The 19464-nt window shown below is 40.1% G+C and overlaps 1 protein-coding gene across 3 annotated transcripts; it reads right to left on the bottom strand.

The window, feature by feature from the left end:
• Positions 1–312: 312 nt before the first annotated feature.
• Positions 313–19446, bottom strand: LOC148422408 (protein phosphatase 1 regulatory subunit 12A). 3 transcript variants are annotated; one of them, XM_088416732.1, is made up of 25 exons: positions 19067–19446; positions 13787–13917; positions 13569–13687; positions 11377–11533; positions 11143–11287; positions 10982–11056; positions 10783–10862; positions 8475–8680; positions 8277–8383; positions 7180–7374; positions 7019–7101; positions 6841–6930; positions 6603–6704; positions 6044–6148; positions 5875–5965; positions 5654–5788; positions 5478–5583; positions 4721–4824; positions 4581–4640; positions 4475–4497; positions 4352–4400; positions 4167–4271; positions 2705–2755; positions 2486–2536; positions 313–1244 (listed from the first exon to the last, which is right to left on the bottom strand). In XM_088416732.1, the coding sequence occupies exons 1-25, from the start codon at positions 19340–19342 to the stop codon at positions 1158–1160; spliced, it is 2733 nt and encodes a 910-aa protein (XP_088272858.1). In that variant the 5' UTR covers positions 19343–19446; the 3' UTR covers positions 313–1157. The 3 variants fall into 3 exon arrangements, with proteins under 3 accessions (XP_088272858.1, XP_088272859.1, XP_088272860.1); XM_088416733.1 differs by lacking the exon at positions 2486–2536; XM_088416734.1 differs by lacking the exon at positions 6841–6930.
• Between the last annotated feature and the right edge of the window lie 18 nt (positions 19447–19464).

Raw genomic sequence — 19464 nt, 5'->3', positions numbered from 1 at the left:
TTGTATGAGATCAAAACTGATGGATCTTGACACACTCAAGCTTAAAAGACCTTGACTTTAACCAAGATCCATCCTCTGCAAACACTAATGCGTTTTTTTTTCTTTTTTTGGAGGGAGGGCGTCTGCGCTCCTTCTCGACCAAAATCCTAAAACGAGGAATGCACAGTGAGTGTGTAAACAAAAGAGCAGTAAACCAGGTAACCACAAATTACAAGTGAGCAGCGTGGTCGGTCGTTAGTACAGAGGGGGGAAATGCAATCATGATGCTGAAGTCCTCTCCATGGACATTTGAAACAAAGCACTACATTTCTTTTCAGGTGCAGACATCCATTTTAATATATTAGAAAACCAACATGTGAAGGGAGGCTATTTCTGACAGTTTACTTCGAGAAGGGTATTATTAGACTAATATTTATACACATGTACATAACCAAGCTCTCTTGGAAGAGAGAAATTTACAATGAAAAACTATGAGATTTGTATTTTTATCAATGATAAAAAAAAATGCATTCATAGCTTAACAGGGTTTAGCTGAACAGCAAATTTGTTTTTTTTTTTTTTATTGCTTTACAAGAGTAAAGTGCTGCGACCGGTTCAGCGGTCTTCATCGAATAACATGGAGTGTGTATGTGGTCAAAAAATAAAATAAAAACATAAGAGTAAGGGAGGGTGAATAGGTGGAGAGGTAGGTGGGTTCAAAAACTTGGCATGTAGTGAGAAAACAGCTTGTGGCTGAAATCTTGAAGAAACCAAACCTTTCCTGCTTGTTAACACCAGATCGGGATGGCCAGCAAGACAAACCTGTGAAGGTGTGATGCAAATGTGTTCACAAAACTCAAATACCAAGTGGGAGTTTTAAGACCAATCGGCCTCGTGCTTCATCGAAAACGTATAGAACAGGAGGGTGCGGGTCCCCTGCGATGTGGACATTTTTGGCATCTGAGGGACCGGTCAGTCACGCCAAAATGCTTCTTCCTGTGACAAAGACACAACAAGGCACACAAAAGCCACTCCAGCTGTTCAAAAAGGCATCACAAGCCAAGTCAACATTGGGCTGCCTCCTCCTCTTGCTCTTTGGCTTTGGGAGGAATGTGTGTGTGGAGGGATGGAGGAGACAGAAAAGAAGGAGGGTCCCTGCTTTCTGGGTCTTGTCCCGCCTATTTGGAGAGTTTGCTGATGACGCGGATCAGTGCTCCGTTCTCATCCTTAAGCCGTTGGTTGTCGGCTCTCAGATCAACCAGAACCTGGGGGGGTTCACAGTCGTTAAAATTTACATGCGCCCTCCTCACAATAAGGCTTTCAGTTAATTAGTGAAATCACAAGATGAACCGAAAGAGAACTATAAACTGACCAGGTGGGCATCATTTCAGCTTCTCTAAATCTCAAAATGAACTACTACTTTGCCTTTTGTGACTCTTCCAGTCTCTGACTGTCTCAAGCTGCTGGTGAAAGTATTTGACACAAAGCTCGGTGGCCACTTCTTAACTCGTTCATTACTATTTAGACCAGTATGGTTAGGTCCCAGAGAGATCATGTGACATTCATAATTCCGCGATCCGACTGAGTTGTGTTAAGAATGAATTTGTTGGTACGGATTATCTTAATTACAAAACACAACTAAAAATCAAACATTCGTGTAGGCTAAATGCTAAGAACTTTTCAATTTTTCCCATAATGCCATGGGGTATTGACGTTAACAAGGGCAAAAAAAAAGAAAAAAGTTCATTTTTGGCTTACATCGTACCAATACATTTGAAAACTAAGTAAGCATTGTTTTTCAGCATCATTTGCACAAGTCAATACCCACAAAATTGTAAAATTACGGATTTAGTCAACAAGTACTTTTGTGACTTTATGCATTTCTTATCTCGTTCGAGCATACTTGAACGCACTTTTGAACTTATTTAAATACATTTATTTACAAGTAATGTTTATTGTGGCTAAATGCTAGACAGCCTTGTTTCCCATACTGTATTACTGTTACAGGGTATTGATTTGAGCATGAACATACCTCATGGCATTATGGGAAACATTTCTGGACAGACATAAAACTTTTACAAATACTAAAAAAAATTGGCAACTTAATTTTGGAACATACTGATCTAGGCCAAATGGTATATATATATATATATATATATATATATATATATATATATATATATATATATATATATTAATTATGCACCTGTGTACTCCAAGGCATTATAGGGGGAAAATGCTATGTTTTTAGCATTTAGCCCACAAGTATGTTTTAATATATTTTGAAGTACGTTTTGAGTCTACCAGTAAAAAATGTTTACGTTACATTGACAGCTCCAGATTGTACATGAATATATAAACAAATACAGCAGATAAAAACAGAGAAAATACATGAATAGCTGTGTGGTTGAACTAGCTGAAAACCATGCCCACGATGCTCCTGCACAGCACACGCTAAAGCCAAGCTAACCAAGCAGAAGCATGCGAAGCACGCGTGAGTGCTCACCTTCAGCTCCTCCTCCAACTCCGCCATCCGCCGCTCCAGCATCCTGCGGTCCTACAGTTTCAAGTGATGAGGGACCGTGAAAGTTGAGTGGGAAAGGGTGATGCCAAGTGGTTTTGGGGAGGAGTGGAATGTCAGCGAGAGTGGGAGGGAGTGGCAATAGTGAGGCAGAAGGCCACAAACAGCAAAAAAAAAAAAAAAAAAAAAGTGAGGGTGCTTTACCTTTCTCTCAAGGTCCAGTAGGGCTGAACAGTCAGTGAAGCGCTCTTGTCTCTGGAATAGAAAAAAGGCACAGCATAAACAATGATATACAGTAACATGATGCCAAGATCAGACTAAGAGCAGGAATTACATGCATATGCTGATAGTTTCAAAGTTCAGTGGTCGGTCAAGTAAAAACCTATTTCACAAAAAAAAACATTTTGGTTTTCAAACAAATAAGGCTTTGTTCTACAAGCAGTTTGACATTTGCGCGGAGCACCTGTTTTGTTTTTTTTTATCTCACAGCGTTACAGATTACAACTGCACATGCATTACTTTCTATATACTGTACTAATCCTTCAGGATAGATGATTATCGGCACCGATATTTGGCATTTTGATGAAAATGTCATTTTGAATTCATTCATTTTGATAGCTAATGATAGATTGTTTTGAACTTAATTTGAGGGAACGAGACAGGAAACTGCACCATTTGGTTGAAAACAAAACTGTGATATTTTACCATTTGTTATTTAGAAATATTGACGAACTTGATTTATTGTAGACAAGTATAGAGAGCTACTGAACTTTTTAAGACGTACTCATGAGCTTGGCAGCTCCCTAAATTTTTTATTAGAATTTTACAAAGATGTATGTTGTGAAGAAAAAAAATATATATATATATATATATCCACTCTTGTATCCATTTTTATCTTAGCACAGTGCTTCTCAATCATAATGTTGAAGACATTTATTTCCACAGAGTGGGAGTTTGTCGAGGGTTTTTGACACCAATGTTTTCCTTTTCAGTTAAAACGATTATTGGTCCCGATGACTACTCATAATTGGTATTGGCCCGGGATGGAGGGGAAAAAGAAGAAAACCAAAAAAACATTTGTCTATCTCTAGCCCTCACTGTGTTGCCAAAGTCTGTGGTAGTGGATATCATAATTTGTGTAGGAAAAAAAAAAGAAAAATCCTAAGAATGGAAGACTTTAAATTATTTGAAAAGCTATTCTCTATTTAAGCCAAAATCTAAACAAAAACAAAATCTAAAGTTTTTTTTTTTTTTTATCATTTGATTCTCTACTTTTTTAAACCGAACCAATTTGAAAAAAAGCAAGCATAAATTGGTTCTTTGACTGAAGCGATAACATTTATTTTTCAAATCATTTTATAGGAATAAAATTGCTTCAGTTTGGCAGTAGTCTCGGTTTCACTGTAGAACCGAATGCACACACTGAAGCTGAAAATGGATTTGAGTTCTGTATTGAAAGATCAATGTCCGCGGTTGTTTAAAAAGTGGTTGTTGTGGTACAAACCAGATTTCATACCCTAAGAAAAAAAAACATTTCTGTTGAAATACAAACTGTTAGTAATGCTTTCCATGTAGCCAACAAACAGGGACATAAGTAGACAGGATGCTGCCCCCTTTAAAAAACAGTCACCATTTGAACCTGGTCTAGAAGGTGGTACTTTGGTACCTGCGTGGCCTTTTCGAGGTCCAGCCTTGTCTGACTGACAATCCTCTGAGTGTCCTGCAGCTGAGACTGCAGCTGGCTATTTTCTCTGGTCACCTCCTCAAACAGCTGAGTCCATGCGCAAAAAAAGCAAATTTAGAACAATAACGAAAAAGAGACTGTGAAATAAAAATAACTTGTGCGCTGACCTTTTTGAAATCCTTGCTCTCGCCGCCTTCATTACAGTGCGCACTGAACCTGTGAGGAAGTGAGAGGCGAATCTATTGTAGCACTGACAGGAGGAGGAAACATGTCAAAAGTATGAGTCATACCTGGAACCTAAGAGCTGGTCTGACTGTAAACAGAGGAGACAGACCCACAAGTTATGAGTGCTCTTTGATTATGGGTCCGTTGAGACCTAAAATAAAGCACACGCACCTGCGGATCCAGCCGGCTGCCTGAAGATTCTTCCTCCCCGCTGGGATCATTGTCGTCAAGCTTTGAGATGACAGTACTTTTCAATGAAGCCCTTCGCAGGTGCTGTTATCGTTTCCATTTGTCGAGAGTTAAATATGTACCTCCCCGCTCCTCTGAGCCTTCCTCCTGGCTCGAGCTTGTCTCCTCTCTCTGCGTTCCTGGGCCCACCGCTCGGTCTCGCTCTCCCCGACGCCGGCCTCCGTCGCTGGAATAAAGCCAGTCGTTTCAAGCAGAAAGTATCTTTCAAATTGCGAATGGTGAAATTTAGGGTAAAAACAATGACTTTATTTTGATTAGTAGACCATGGAGGGAAAAAAGCACTAATAGGACTTTTTTTATGATGTGTTTACTCGTTTGGCAGGTAACATTGATTGTCTCTTAAATAAATGCAGTCATTTGTAAGTGTCTTATTTTGATTCAAAACAATGATAGTAGGCTTTTTTTAGTAATTACAGAACTTAAGAAATTTGATAGAATTGTATATATACACCTCATACAAAACTCTAAATACAGTAAATGCAGTCCACATATTGATTCATGGACCCTTGTTTTATGTGCTTTGTTGTTTTCAAACTGGTACAAAACAATGACTTATGTTAACTTGCACTTGACTATTTAGTGAAGTTGCTGTAATAAAACCTGCTATTTTAATCATTTGTTTTTTTTAATTAATTGGCCAATTAATCAGCAAGCCATTTTTCTGCTCATCACCAGTGGCTTAAAAACAACCCATATCAGTCGAGCCCTGCTTAAAAGATGAATTGATTTGCCCTTATTTTAACGCAAGTCTAACCTGTAAGCAGCAGGTACTAATAATAAAGAGGATAAGGGGGCAAATACAAAAGTGGAGAAGTCTACCTCTCCCATCGGTGGTGGTGTGAGGCCGTGGTGTTCCAGCAGGCTGCGTGAGGCCTAGCAGGTCCGACTTCTGCAGGCTTGCTATTCGAGACCTCCAGCTCACCTCCTGGATATCAAAGTTTCTAGAACTGTTAAGTCACATGACACCATGAAAAGCAGCAAGACAACCAACTCACCCCTTCCTCTCCCTTCTTAGACTTTGCTTCTTTCTCTTTTTCCTTCTCATCCTCCTCCTTCTCTTTTGCTTTGTTGTCTTGCTTCATTGTCTTCATGGTCTTCTCAGCTTCCTGCAGATCTGTCAGCGTCACCCCCTTTAAACCACAGAGACACATTTGCGTAAGACTTCACAGCTGGATTTGCAGTCACGCGTCCTGTAGTGTTTTGATTGGCGACGTACCTGTGTGGAGCGACGAGACTGCCGGGCATGTCGCGAGCGAGCTTTCCTCTGCGCCTCTGCCTCCTCATCTCGAACTGGTGTAAGGTAGGACCTAAATGTGCCAAAGGTAGGTTAAAATCACCTCCAAAGCTCCAGGAACATTGTTCCACGCATTACTCTGTTGACTTACTTGCGCCGCTGCTTGGTCTCAGATTCAGGGCCGGTTGTGTTCTGAAGGTTGGAGCTGATGTCCACCGCTGACTGATCCTTCTTCTCATTCTGTTCCTGAGGAAGTCTAAATATAAAATAAAAAACAAAGGTTATGACAACAAGATATGGTGGAAAATATTCCACCTCAATCCAACTGTGATCCTATACATACGTGACATATTGAAAGACTGTCAAAAACACGTTAAAGCAACAGGTGGTGCTGTAACTCCAATTGTATGGTTTCAGCTATTTAGGCAGGATCAACACAAAACTAATAAACTCTTAACCTATTTTGAAAATGAAAATCCCACACAATGAGAAAAATAACCAGGCTTACTGCTATCATTGTGTTATACTCAAGATGACCAACACGGCACACCAAGAACATATGACTTGACTTGCAACTAGTTATTGTGACAACCTACTATTTTTTTTTCAATTTTATACGGAAAAAAACTGGTTTTAGTCTCCAACTTGCTCAAAACCAACTCAAATTGTTATAGGGAAAAGGACATTGATTACCGGCTTGTGAAACACACCTTTGTGCCAAAGCACTGTTAAGGCGACCGAGTCCAGATGTGCTAGTTCCTGTACTACCTGAGTTCACACTAGCTTCATCCAGTCTCCTTCCATAAGAAGAGCTGAAAATAAGCAGAAGAAAACCTCTTTACTCTGAAGCCCTCTAAAGCTGCAATAAGGTGGAGGCGTAGCTGCCGGTTTGTGTCAAGGACAAAAAAAAAAAAGCACACAAGCGTAGGCCAGGCATCCATGACCAACCTGCGAGGCAAACAGGGGTTGGAGCTGGTAAGATCATTCCCCGATTGGCTGTGAAGGCGGCGGGTGTACGATGAGCTGCGACTAAGCCAACTGACAGACGAGGTGAACAAAGGGCACGAATGTGGTGAGGAAAACATGCTGGTGACAAGTATGGCAAAGCGGTAGAGCCAAGACTCACCTGTTGGAGTTGTCAGAACTACTGTCTGGAATACTAAAAAGTCTTCTTGTTGGAATCGGAGGAACCCGGGCAAGTCTTGGCTCCTGTAAAGAACATATGATGCATTTAGAAAATAACAACAACGTACATCGATGGACAAAGACAGTCTCTCCGTTCCTTACCTTGGGTTCCGTCTCAGAGCTGAGACGTGGACTAGAGGCTGAGCGGGTCATCCCCAAGCCCGATTCCGGAGTCTTGTTCTGGTCTGGGATGGAGTCAGAGAGTCCAGCTGAGCCCAGAGTGACAGAGCTTCCTGCCTTCCTCAGTGATGTTCTCCACGAACCTGGAGCCTCAGTAGCTGCAGGTTTGCTGGCTTCCTATTAAACAGAAAGCGAGGTTATTTTGGTGCATAGGGTTAGTGTTAAAGTGTTGAGTTTATAAAAATGAATAAACTAATGAAGATCATACAATATTTTGCTTCTCATTGCAGCAAAACCATTTTGAAGTCTAAAAAAAAAACAGACACTTGGTTGATGGTTACTATCAAATGAGGCAATGTCTACTGGACTGTTCGTGGTCATTAAATTTAGCAAAACTTATGTTGTTTTTTTTTTTTTTGCCATTTTCAACAGGAAAATGTTAATATTAGGCTTGATTTGTTTGGTAACCATTATTTCAATGACAAGTGTTCAAAGATCAACTACAAGTAATCACGGATCAGCTTGTAAATGTCGCATGACAAAACCTAATAAAACAAGCAAGTTATGATTGTTTTTTTTTTAAGTCATCAGCACATGGTAAAATCACTTTTAAAAGGCATTAATTGTACATACACAATAATGACACTTACATTAGCTAACATACTGTAACATTTTACAGCTGAAAACGGATCAACAAATTATCCCATTCATTGTTTCCATACTACTGTAAGCAGTCATTTGACGTCTAAGTGATGTTAGTTATAAACTAAATCCCAAAGATTGCATTAGTGACACTCCAGACATTTAATCCCAAGAATTTATTTGTTTTTAATAAAGGAAAGAAAAAAAAAAAAGTGTTTGGCAACAGGAATGTCTGAAACGGCTGATACTAAATTAACTACTAAAGAAATTAATTACTTTATACATTAATGTAATCAATGACTTTAGTTTCTAAAGTAATTACTTAGTACTTAAAAACCTAAACTAATTTGAATACATATTTATTTTCCCAAGTCTGAGTTACCCACAGGTTTCACTTAGGCCTCCCCTAAAATACTGTAAATGACTGCACAGTTTACCTTTTTGACTTGGTTTGCAGTGGTGCCTGCAGGCATGGAGGTAGGAAGGCCACTGGTGTTGCGCTTGTTGTTTAAGTTGTTTATGATCTCTCGGTTCTTTGCTTTCTCTGCAGCCGTACCAAATCAAGGGATTATATCAACTTCATGTATAAAAATGTAATGCATAGATCACGCAAAGATAAACAACACATTTCTCACCCGACTCCGCGTCACTCTCCGATTCGCTCTCCTCTTCCGAGCTGGAACTACTGGAGGCTTTGGGCTGACTTTGCGACGGGTTCCTTGAGGTCTGGCCTTCGTCCTCCTCATCCTCTGCTGGGCTGCTCTGCAGGGCAGGTGGGGGGTGCTTCTCCCGCTCGTGTAGGCAGATTTTTTCTTTGCTGCTCATACGAGAGATTGAAGTCCTGAAGGAGTAGAGACACAGGTGGCATGCCGACAGCTAATCAGGTCCATGTGCAGCCAATTACAATGACCACACACACACACACACACACCAATCAACACTTGCGACACTTAAGGTGCTTAACAACCATGAAGAGAAACTTCACTCTTAGATCACTAATGTACACTATCCAGGACAGTATCAACAATTCTGCTTTGGGAACATTTGTCCATGGCGAAATCGTGTCTAACATTAATATTTCATTTCTCAACATGGGACGAAATCTTATTGTTTAGGATTTCTCAAAAAGGTTGATTAAACTAGCACCACTAGGTAGGAAATCCATTATACGTAATTGTGCAATGAAAATCACTGACAATCCAGAGCTCAAGTGAAATCCATTGTGCTTTTATATTCGTAACTATTTTAATCCATACTTTACATTTGTTCACATGAGATGCAGATGTACCAAAAAAAAAAAGTACACTATTATTATTGAGGTGATTTTTCCATAACCTGAATGAACAGGACTGTTTTAGCAAAAAAATGATTAAGTATAGATTCTAAATGAGCAAATAAATAAAATAAAAATAGAGTAACTATAAGCCACATCTTGTTTGCATTTCAAAGTGAAATAGATATGCAACATTTAAATTATTCCCCATTTTTCGTTGCAGCCTTATCGCAGCAAATATTATCCAATTTCAGTAGTCATCCACGAAAGCTGTCTTATTTTTGTGTACTTTTGTCCATTTTGTTTATTAATATATCAAAATATATTAGGGATCATTATGGGATGTTGTATGTAGAAATATTCGGGGGGGGGGGGGGGGGTATATAATTTCATTTTGGAAAGAGGATGTAACAGAATATGGAAAAAGTGAAGCACTGTGAATATTTTCCAGATGTACTGTATGCAAGACACGCAACAAATCAAGTTGAACCTGTTCAAGAGATCTTAGCTGACTCAACCAAACACCTTCATGGTAAAGCACTCTCACAGCTGTGGTTAGCATTAGGATCAATTGACCCAGGTTTGTGTGCATGTTCACATGAAATATGATATGAAAAAAAGGTTCAGGTGCCACATACGTCACCCAGTCTGGGCAAATCATATCGCTTAAAAAAATGATTATATTTGAAGCATGGAAATGCAGGAAAACCTAGAGTAGTGTTTTTTTTTTTAATGTTATTTCTGAATAAAAATCACAATCTATCAAGAAACATCATCCTGAGGTATTCTAATATGGTAGGTCGGACTGACTGAAAATGTGAATTAACCTTAAACTGCCATGCCATTTTAATATTCTTATTTGTTTATTAAATATGCTAAAACTAATCCAATGTAGGTCAACAATTTGTACTTCTTTTCTATGTGGTTCTAATCCTCCTTTGTTATGATCTGATGTGGGTCATGTTTGTTTATAATATGCCTCAGGCCAAAAAAAAAAAAAGTGCTAAAGCCTGTAAATGGGCCCTCAGGCTGGACTTACAGTGAAACCTTGTTTAAGAACAATTTGATTAAAACAATAAATAAATAAATAAATGGAAATAACACATTCGCTTTAGAGGTGCCGCGACTATTGGCAATTACTCAATCAAATTAATATTTTTGATGATCTAATAATCCTTTAGAGATCTATTGACAACACTGATTGACCAATTGTTAGAATCCTCGGAATTTCATCCTCTCATCAGTAAATATAGACCCATCATAAAATATAGACCTATATATTCCAATATAGCAGTTTCTTTCATTTGTATTATTCTAATTTGTAATTTCTACTTCATGATCGCAAAACTCCTCCAAGAAAGTGGCTGATACCAGTATCGGCTCCCATCACAAGAACGATACTATGAAAAAGGTCATTTATTGGCCCGATACTAATACTTGGCATCGGCACGCGCCCGTACCTAGGCTTTTTGTGCTTTTTATTTGTGGTTGCTCTAAATTATCTTTTAGTACGGCCAGCAGTAGTGTTATTAGAAAGAAAAAAAAAACTTGTATTTTTAGTCAGCATAAAAATATAACACTGCAGATTTAAAAATATATATATTTCCAATAAGATAATGTTGTTACTCTGGTGCATATTAGCTCTGTGCCCGCCGACAACTGGCACTAACCTGCGTGCGCGTACTGGTACAGTGGAGATTTGCAGACTGGTGTCAATGACAGGAGTCTGTTTCTCTTTCTCGGTACGTAGCTGAAAAGGAATATAAACACACATAAACACAGGGGACATTCAGAGCTCTTGCGTTATCAGTCAAATCAGTTTCATCTGACAGAATAAGAGTTGTGTCGTCTGCGTGTGGGCACACTCACAGCATTCTGTTTTTTCTGCAGCTCCTCCAGTGTGTCCACTAGGTTCTCATCTGCAACATCTAAAGGTGTTTGGCCCTACAAGGACATTCACAGCCCAGTGCGGGCGCTGAGCAATGGTTTTATACGTCACGTGGTTCAAGGAGAGTTTGTAAACAGCTCACCACGTTATTGACAGCACTCATGTCGCACATGTGCTCGGCAAGCAGCGTGCACACCTCCTCCTGTCCCCAGTGTGCTGCAGCGTGCAGGGGCGTCCAACCGTCAATGTCCTTGCAGTCCACATCTACTCCACACTGTAACAGCACTCTGCTCCATGTGGGACAAACGGTTGAAAAGACCACGTCGAACTCAAACGATCACAAATGAGGTTTTGACTGGCACGATTCGAGTCTCACTTTAATACTTCGATGTATCCTTTGGCGGCCGCGACATGCAAAGCAGTTGCTTTGGTGTTTGGGTGAGGGGTCAGGGTGCCACCGCCTTCTCGCATGGCCTTGGCGTCCTGAAGCATGATCCTCTCCTCCTCTTTTCGGGCCTGGTCCACATCAATTCCTGTAACGTGAACATGAGCACACCATTGAGTTCAAGCAATGACTGAACCCATCCATTTTCTATACCGATTGCTAAATTGTGTTACTTTTTGTGAAAATCGTCAGATGTCTTTATTTTAGCTTTTATATGGATGCGCGTTGTCATTCGTTAGATCATTTTAGGGGGTACATGGCAAAAAAATTAAAATACAAAAAAAACCTTTTCACAGGGTACATCAATGAAAAAAGGTTAAGAACCACTGTTCTGTCCAGTCCAAAAACAAGTTAGTTATTAGGGATACAGCAATTATTCACCAAGACTATGATCGGCACCGAAATTCAGCTTTTTTTTTTTTTTTTTTTTTAGTCTGATGTACAATAAAGCAATTTAAAACTTCATTTCACGGAACCCTTGGTTCAATTATTGAGTCAATTTTGGAAGTAATTCCGCAGACATTGACGAACACCACACTGTTATTTGTTTGAGATTAGTGAAATTTTAACATTTCAGTTTTTTTTGTTTTTTTTTTTTTACTGTAGAATACTATAGAGCGCTGTTTGTTTTAGTTTTCATTGTACTTTGAGGACCTGCTCATGTCCCCTGAACATGTATATTCCAAAGATGTTTACAGTGAAAAAAAGATAATATAAATAAATAAATAAATAGACATGGCATTTAACATTTTACAATCTGAAAATTTGAGCAGTGAAAACTTAGGATCACTTAGGACATTTCCCCAAAATTAAGAGTTGGTCGTTGGAGTAGCACTATTCACTATGTTTTCATCAATCCATCCATCCATCCATCCATCATCTACAACATCTTTATCCGAACTATGTTTTCAGGTTGTCATACCTAGCCTACCATTCACACATGCATATTATTTAAACCTAAGATGCACACTTTTGCATTAAATTGCATTGCAAAAAACATTCCCCCCAAATTAAAATCTACTAATTCATCTATTCTTCCACTTGATTCGAGGTCAGGTCGCAAGGGTAGGAGCTTGATCTTGGGCAGGAAAGCCCAGACTTTCCTCTCCCAGGCCACTTCATCCAGCTCCTCCAGGAGGAACCCCAGGCGTTCCCAGGCCAGCCGAGAGACATAGTCTCTCCAGCGTAACCTGGGTTGTCCCTGGAGCCTCCTTCCAAGGGAGAACCAGAACACCCTGCGGAGGAAACTCATTTCGACCCTTTGTATCTGGGATCAGCTCAGCTCTCTCATCACCATGACAGACCAGTACAGCGTCCGCACTCCGCAGCACAGCAGACGCTGCACTGATCTGCCTCTATCTTCCATTCCATCTTACCCTCACTCGTGAACAAGAACCCAAGATACTTAAACACCTTCACTTGGGGTAGGACCTCCACCCTTTTCTGGCTGAGGACCATGGTCTCCAATTTGGATGTGCTGATCTTCATCCCAGCTGCTTCACACTTACATTTACGGTTTATATATTTATTTATTTATTGGAAAGAAAAAACAACTGAACAATTACGCAATTATGTTGTACTGACCAAACTCTTTGTGAGTTACTGGCTCGGCCATCGTTTTCCAAAGTAAAAGCAGATGCTTCTCAGTGTCTTATATTGATTAAGCACAAAAGACAGTCTGCTTTCATGACAGACGACAAAAATCAGAGAATAATTACTGGTAAAAGGTAGAAATCAGAAGATTTAGATCACTTTAAGTCATACAATGGTTTTAAGCAATAATTAGATTATTGAAATAATTGTCAATTATTTAGATTATCAACTAATTTTTTCAGCTGTAAAAGTCATTTAAATATAAAAATACATTTAAAAGAAAAAGCTAGCTATGACACCAACTAGTGGTTCACAACACCTTTGCTGTTCAATTGATTTTGAGTATTTGATGAAATGTCATGTACCACTTTTTCTTTGGATCGCAGCCTGAATGGATGCTAAAGAAAAGCAAATCCATAGCAAATGCACCTTTTTAAAAGTGAACAGCAAAGAATTTGCTCTCAAATGAAATACAACATATTTGAATCAAAATTAGTAAATACATTTAACTTTTCCAGCTAGTACCACACCTTGCTTTTTGATTTCTGCTTTCAGCAGTCTTTCCATGGGGTCCTCCGTGGCAACGTCAAGCGGAAGTTCTCCTTCACTGTTCACCGCTCCGACATGGGCGCCATGTTCTATCAAGTATCTTCAAAAAGACAAGCAAACAAGTCACCCAAGAGTCAAGCTGACCGGAACAAATTGCCTCTACTCTACCCCCATGTATAGACTAAAATCCGACACTCACTTGGCGATCTGGATAAAGCCACAAGATGCGGCAGCGTGCAGGGGGGTCCAGCCCTCGTTGTCACCCGTGTTGACGTTGCTTCCACTCTCCACCAAAAACTGAACCATCTCTGCGTTCTCATCTATACAGGCCTGCAAAAAGACAGAGAAGATGGAGAACTTTATGACATTATATTATAAAATGCTGTGTTGTCAATAATATTTATAATTCTGCCAGCAAGGGCAGTGTTGTGGCTGTGTCCTGCTCCAATCTTCATTTTCATTCAGCTAATTAATAGGATCTCATTGGATTGTGCAGATGGTCCCGATATTGCGTATAGTGCTTTCCCACAGGTCATCACATGGATTGTTGAAGGGAATCTCTTGTATTGAATAAGCAAGTGTACCTAATTATGTGGCCATCCATACATCAGTTATGCTTGTATTTTCTATTGCACCATCTCTGAGTAACATTTAATTCTAGTTCTGGTTCAAAGCATTTCATTTGCTCTGTACTAGTGCTATCACTAGCAAATATTTTTAGAATTGATTGCCCCCCCATTACAGTTTATGAATAATCAGTTTGCTTGCCTTAATGACAACAGAAGCCCAAAGGTTTTTGGTGATGTAAAGGTGTACAATTTTAAGTTATACTACAGCTCAAAACAATTACTCAGTTACTAATATAGTCTATTTGTTTGCCAAATGATTGGTTGTTGTATAATCGATTAATTTTGACACCTCCACTCTGTACAGCACACAGCATGAGAATACATAAGGCCTGACAGACATGGACTTTTTTTTAAGAGGATGGCCATAATTGGTAGAAAAAAATACACATTTCCGACTAATCAGCACATTAAATTTACGAATTATAAAGAATATAATTTGTTTCCACCGATAGCATTTCAATAGCTGTCAATTATATGCAGATTTTCACTATTCACGGTCCATCCTGGCAACGATTCCCTGCAAATAGCAGAGTTCAACAGTAGAGCAGGTAAAAAAAACAAAACATCAAATTTGGTTCCCAGAATGCATTCTGTTAAGTTATAAGGACAGTAATTCTTGTCATAAGTATTTGTGTGACTAGTGGTTTAATGGGTGTCATATTTAACATGCATTTTATGATTTTTTTTTAATACAAACTGATTTTAGGTTGTGTGTCAAGTAGTGGCATCCAGGTCACAGGTCAATTTAATTGGCTGGCCGAGTAATGGGTCAAGCCCTAATCAAGCGCAATGTTACCAATCATCAATTTTAAAATGACAATTTATTCTTATAACATTTAAGATCTGAGGCCTTTCTATTTCCTGCTGCAAATCAGATTTACAATTGCTCTGTTTATAACTTTAACCTCCCTGCATTCTATTGGCAATTTTGTTTGTTAAACTTGAAGTTCCTTAGCCATCATATCGCAGAATGTAAGCATTATATTTGATAACGTAATGTATTAATATTTGTTAGAACCGTGTTCTGCTTTACTTTTCCATTCTGTCTGGACGTTTTTTTAAACTTGTGTCTGAAATATGCATTAGGAATTAAAATGCCTTGAAGCAGAAAATCGTCTGGAAGCAGTTTTGCACATTTTGCCATGTCAAAGGCAACAGAACAGGAAGTGTCGTCACTGAGCTGCAATTCCATTGATTGGAAAAAAGAATCTGAACATCTGTTGAATGAGTATGAGATTTTTTTTTTTTGCCACGAAACATTGTCAACATTTCAGAAATCTGACATGTAACAGTGGCGACAATCCATGCAGTCTGGCAGCCTTGAGTTTTAGTTGCCTCCATGTGTTGTCAGGCCTCAAAAGGATGAGGCAACAGCCCAACGTGTTCAAAAGCAGTGATTCGAAATCTGTTTTGGCTCCCTGGCACCCAAAATTTTCTTGTCATCAGGTCGTGAAGTGACAAGATCCATTTGAAATTATGAAGTCATTTTATGGATAAATTTCCGTTGTTCAAGTGGAAACTCATGAAAATGGGTGAATTATGTACTACAACAATGATTGTCCTGCTGTGGGCTCCCAAACTCACATTTTTGACACAAGGACATTTTCTACAATAAAACTTTGTAACTAATAAATTAAGTGTTTTTTTTTCTTGGCTGACTATTGGGGGGGAAAAAAATCTCTCCTTCCCAATCCCGGAAAGAAACCGAAAGTTAAAAAAAAAAATAGAATTGTCTCCTCGGATAAGGTGGGCATGTATTTACTCTTGTGTGGGTGCTACAGGGGTGGTATAGAGGTGGTAAGAGAACCAGCTATTTTCATCATCCCTGTCGCTAGATATTTTTATCTGCTCAGGCGGGGCTGGTGCTGAAGGCAGAGAATATGAGCAAGGAATTCTTAGAAATGCATCAATAAAAAAAATAACCCTTTGGGGGTGATAAATTAATATTGCAACATGGTTAAAAGGTCCAAAAGTTGGTTTTCGATAATAATCTCCTTTTAAATAGGCATCAAAACACTGAACAATATTCAGAGCCATAGCATGCAATTATTATTTTCATCAGTCATTTGCAGACCTGTCCAGGAAGCTCCAGGTGACCTTGTAGTACGTTCACTAAAGTTGAATGGCTGCCAAGACGCAATGTGCGAAAAAAAGTTTTTGTTTTTTTTCTATTCATAAAGTTTCGGCCAAACATTATCATTTCAGTGCATCCCTAATCTTTACACCATCCATCAAATCCATACACTGTGCGCTGTATGTGACATCAAAAAATCGTATATCAATCCAATCAGCATTTGAGGACTTGTAGTTTTTGTTTTCAAGCTGTTCACAATGCACCTTTGGACCCCGACCAATCAGTTGCGAATAACTGGTCGAAAGTATAAGACGAGCACACCCGCTGTTGCACCGTTGCTCTTTAGCACGTTCTCACTACAGCTACGTCGAATCTTGTCCATCAGGCTGTCTTAAGCCACCTAAGAGGCTTTGCTTTTGGGCTAAATCACAAAGCCTCTGTCCTCATTTATATTTCCAATCAAGCCTGCCAGTTGGGTGTATCGAATAAAAGACCTCCAGATGGGCAGTGAGTAATCAGGCTGGATGAATGAACAGAGGGTACTTGTGGTACCCTTGTATGTTACGAGGGGGGCAAGCGCAAGCGCAGCCTCCTTCCCTCGCTCATCAAGTGACTCATTGTGGAACGCGCCTTGGACAAGAGCAGCTCCTGCTGTTGGGGGAAAGTTTTCCATTTCCTCATCTTGAACTCCCCAAAGTCCCCTCTATGGGGAATTGCCGAGCGGGGGAGAAGGTGGAGGAGGGGGTGGCAGAGGAAAGAGAAATGGCGAAGAAGACATAAAGGCTTTGGATGGAGGGGACGGAAAGTTTGGAGTGCGCACGACTATATTTAATTCCGGTCGCTCGGCAACTGATGAGCAACACTGGGAGAAAGGGATGGAGCGCAGCGGAGGGACCACACTGGGTGACGCGTGTGACTCAACCAAAAGAGGGCACGTTTGCGGAATATTGTTGGCACACACAATTTGCACCATACAAGTCAATCAGGAGGCGGGAACAGAATGATGTCACCGGGTGCACGCGGGCCAGCGAATACGGAACAGAACAATCTTTTAGTGTGCGCGGACACTTAAATAGCAATTTTACAACTAAATCCATGCTCATGTGGGGACTTTATAAGGCGAATGGTGTGTTTATGACATGATGCATGGTAGTAAAAGGGGAAACAGTGCATCACTGAAGGCTTGTGTGACACTGAAGATTTCCAGAGTGCCTCAAGAACAGAATACAATATCATGGCAGCATGTATGTGTGCGTTAGAGGGAAAGTCAAGCGAAAAATTTACCTTACGAATGTTCTATGCAGCCGCATTTGTCTAAACACAGCACTGGAATTCTGATTAATATTGTGCTTGAGGAATATGAATTAAATAGAAGTGGAACAGTTCATCAACTGATAATCAAATTAATAAATATTTGTGATAATTAATCATTTAGAGATCATTATATATTTAAAACTGTCCAAATCATCAGAATGTTAGGCTCTCAACAGTAAATATCCTCCGAGTTCTATCGCTCCCGACGACAGCATACTGTTATGTTTTGTTTTAAAATAAGACATGTTGTGCTTCTATTTTCTATATTTCAGAGTCAGTTTCCTGACATGTAACAGACCGAACATTGAAGTGAACCATAATCAAGTTTTGCATTTTCTGTACTTTCAATTGACATATCAAGTTTCGTTTTGTTTTTAATTAAAGAATGGAAAATAAAGTCTTTTTAAAACCGGCTTCATTGACAAAATAGCTCTGGAACTGAGCAACAAAATCCACTCACTTTTAACAAGCTCAAGGGGGGCAGCCATTTTGCCACCTGCTGTCAATAGAAAACACAGTCGACAAAATTGCTCGGAACTCAGGTAACAGTTATAGCTGGCTTGTCACATGACCAATCCAAGGAAACAGGTGCTGGGATTGGTTCATCACCTGAGCAACTGCAGTGTCATTTTCGGTAGACAACAAGTGACAAAAATGACCATGAGATGGATATAGATGGACGGTTGCTGCATAAATTACAATCTACCAACACAATATTACTCAGAATGCAGTTTTTGGATTAGTGGGTGCAAATATAATTGTAAATACCTTTTTTACTTGACTTTCGCTCTGAGCTCATGATAGTATGTATTTGGGATGATTAAAATATAATTAATTGAGCACGTGAGTCCAAACTAGAAAACGATATCAACCAATTTCACTGAATGAGTCTAAAATGAATCTAACAAAAAATGCGTTTCGTGTCTGTGTCAGTGATGTATAGACAGGCAGAATAACTAAACATGCTTTGCCTAGTTACACTTCATCACCAGTGATGTGCTGCTTAAATGCTGTGTGACTTAAAAGATGAGCCTTAGCTCAAACATCGCTGCGAACAGAGCGGGTTTTTTGTCTGTTTGTTTTTTTTGCCAGCTGATGAAACAGGCAACTGAATGCAAACAACCAGCACACCCCATTAGGATCTTGTCATGTCCAAAAAGTGCATGCAGTTCGCCCTCTTGTTTGCTGTAGATGTGACGTTAAATGCGTCACCGCGAGACAAAGTGTTCAAGCGCGACACATATGGCGCTGCTAATGACGAGCTTGTTTGTTTGTTTGTTTGTTTTTTTAACACAACCTAAAGCGAACAAAGTGATGGGCATAAGTTTTAAGCGCCACGCGCGGCTAACGGAAATATTTCCATTAGCCCCGTTGTACATTCTTTTTCCCCTTAGACGCCTTGAACGTCGTTTGGCCACTTTGCGAGTGTTTTGTTCAAAGTTTCCAAAGTGCTTCGACCGACCTGGTGGAGCGCCGTCAGCCCGTCTACGTTGGCGTGGTTGATGTCAGCTCCCTGGCGGAGAAGCGCCGCCACCTCCTCCCGGTCTCCGGCGGAGCAGGCGGCCATAAACACTGCTCCCTGGGCAAAGCGGACCCTGGCCCGCCGAGTTCCCGTGTTGCTCGCGGTATCCCGAACTTCCGAGTCCGTCTGGTCCGTCTCCGAGCCCAGCCATCGCTGCAGCTGATCCTGCCGTCGCTGTTTGGCAGCTTCGGACCGGGACTGGTCAGTGGCCGCCATCTTCCCTCGTCTGTCCCGGACCAAATCAGCTCATGGTGCGGGAGAAGTTGTTTGGATGGGCTTGGATTGGGAGCCTCTCCTGGGGTGCGCCCCCTAGCGGAGAGACGCCCCAAGTGACGATG

The sequence above is a fragment of the Hippichthys cyanospilos genome, chromosome 6 (assembly GCF_059441005.1).
Source record: "Hippichthys cyanospilos isolate Australia breed blue-spotted pipefish chromosome 6, RoL_Hcya_1.0, whole genome shotgun sequence".
In the NCBI taxonomy this organism is placed as follows: Eukaryota; Metazoa; Chordata; class Actinopteri; order Syngnathiformes; family Syngnathidae; genus Hippichthys; species Hippichthys cyanospilos.
The sequence above is the reverse complement of the archived record's forward strand: the minus strand, read 5'-3'. Positions and strand labels throughout refer to the sequence as shown.

Coding starts and splice junctions, on each gene's coding strand:
- LOC148422408 (XM_088416732.1), bottom strand. CDS start 19,342: ATGGCGGCCACTGACCAGTCCCGGTCCGAAGCTGCCAAACAGCGACGG. Junction 8,681..10,782: donor GTACCAGTACGCGCACGCAG/GTTAGTGCCAGT, acceptor CTACTCCTTCAG/GACTTCAATCTCTCGTATGA. Junction 4,825..5,477: donor CACCACCACCGATGGGAGAG/GTAGACTTCTCC, acceptor GCTTTATTCCAG/CGACGGAGGCCGGCGTCGGG.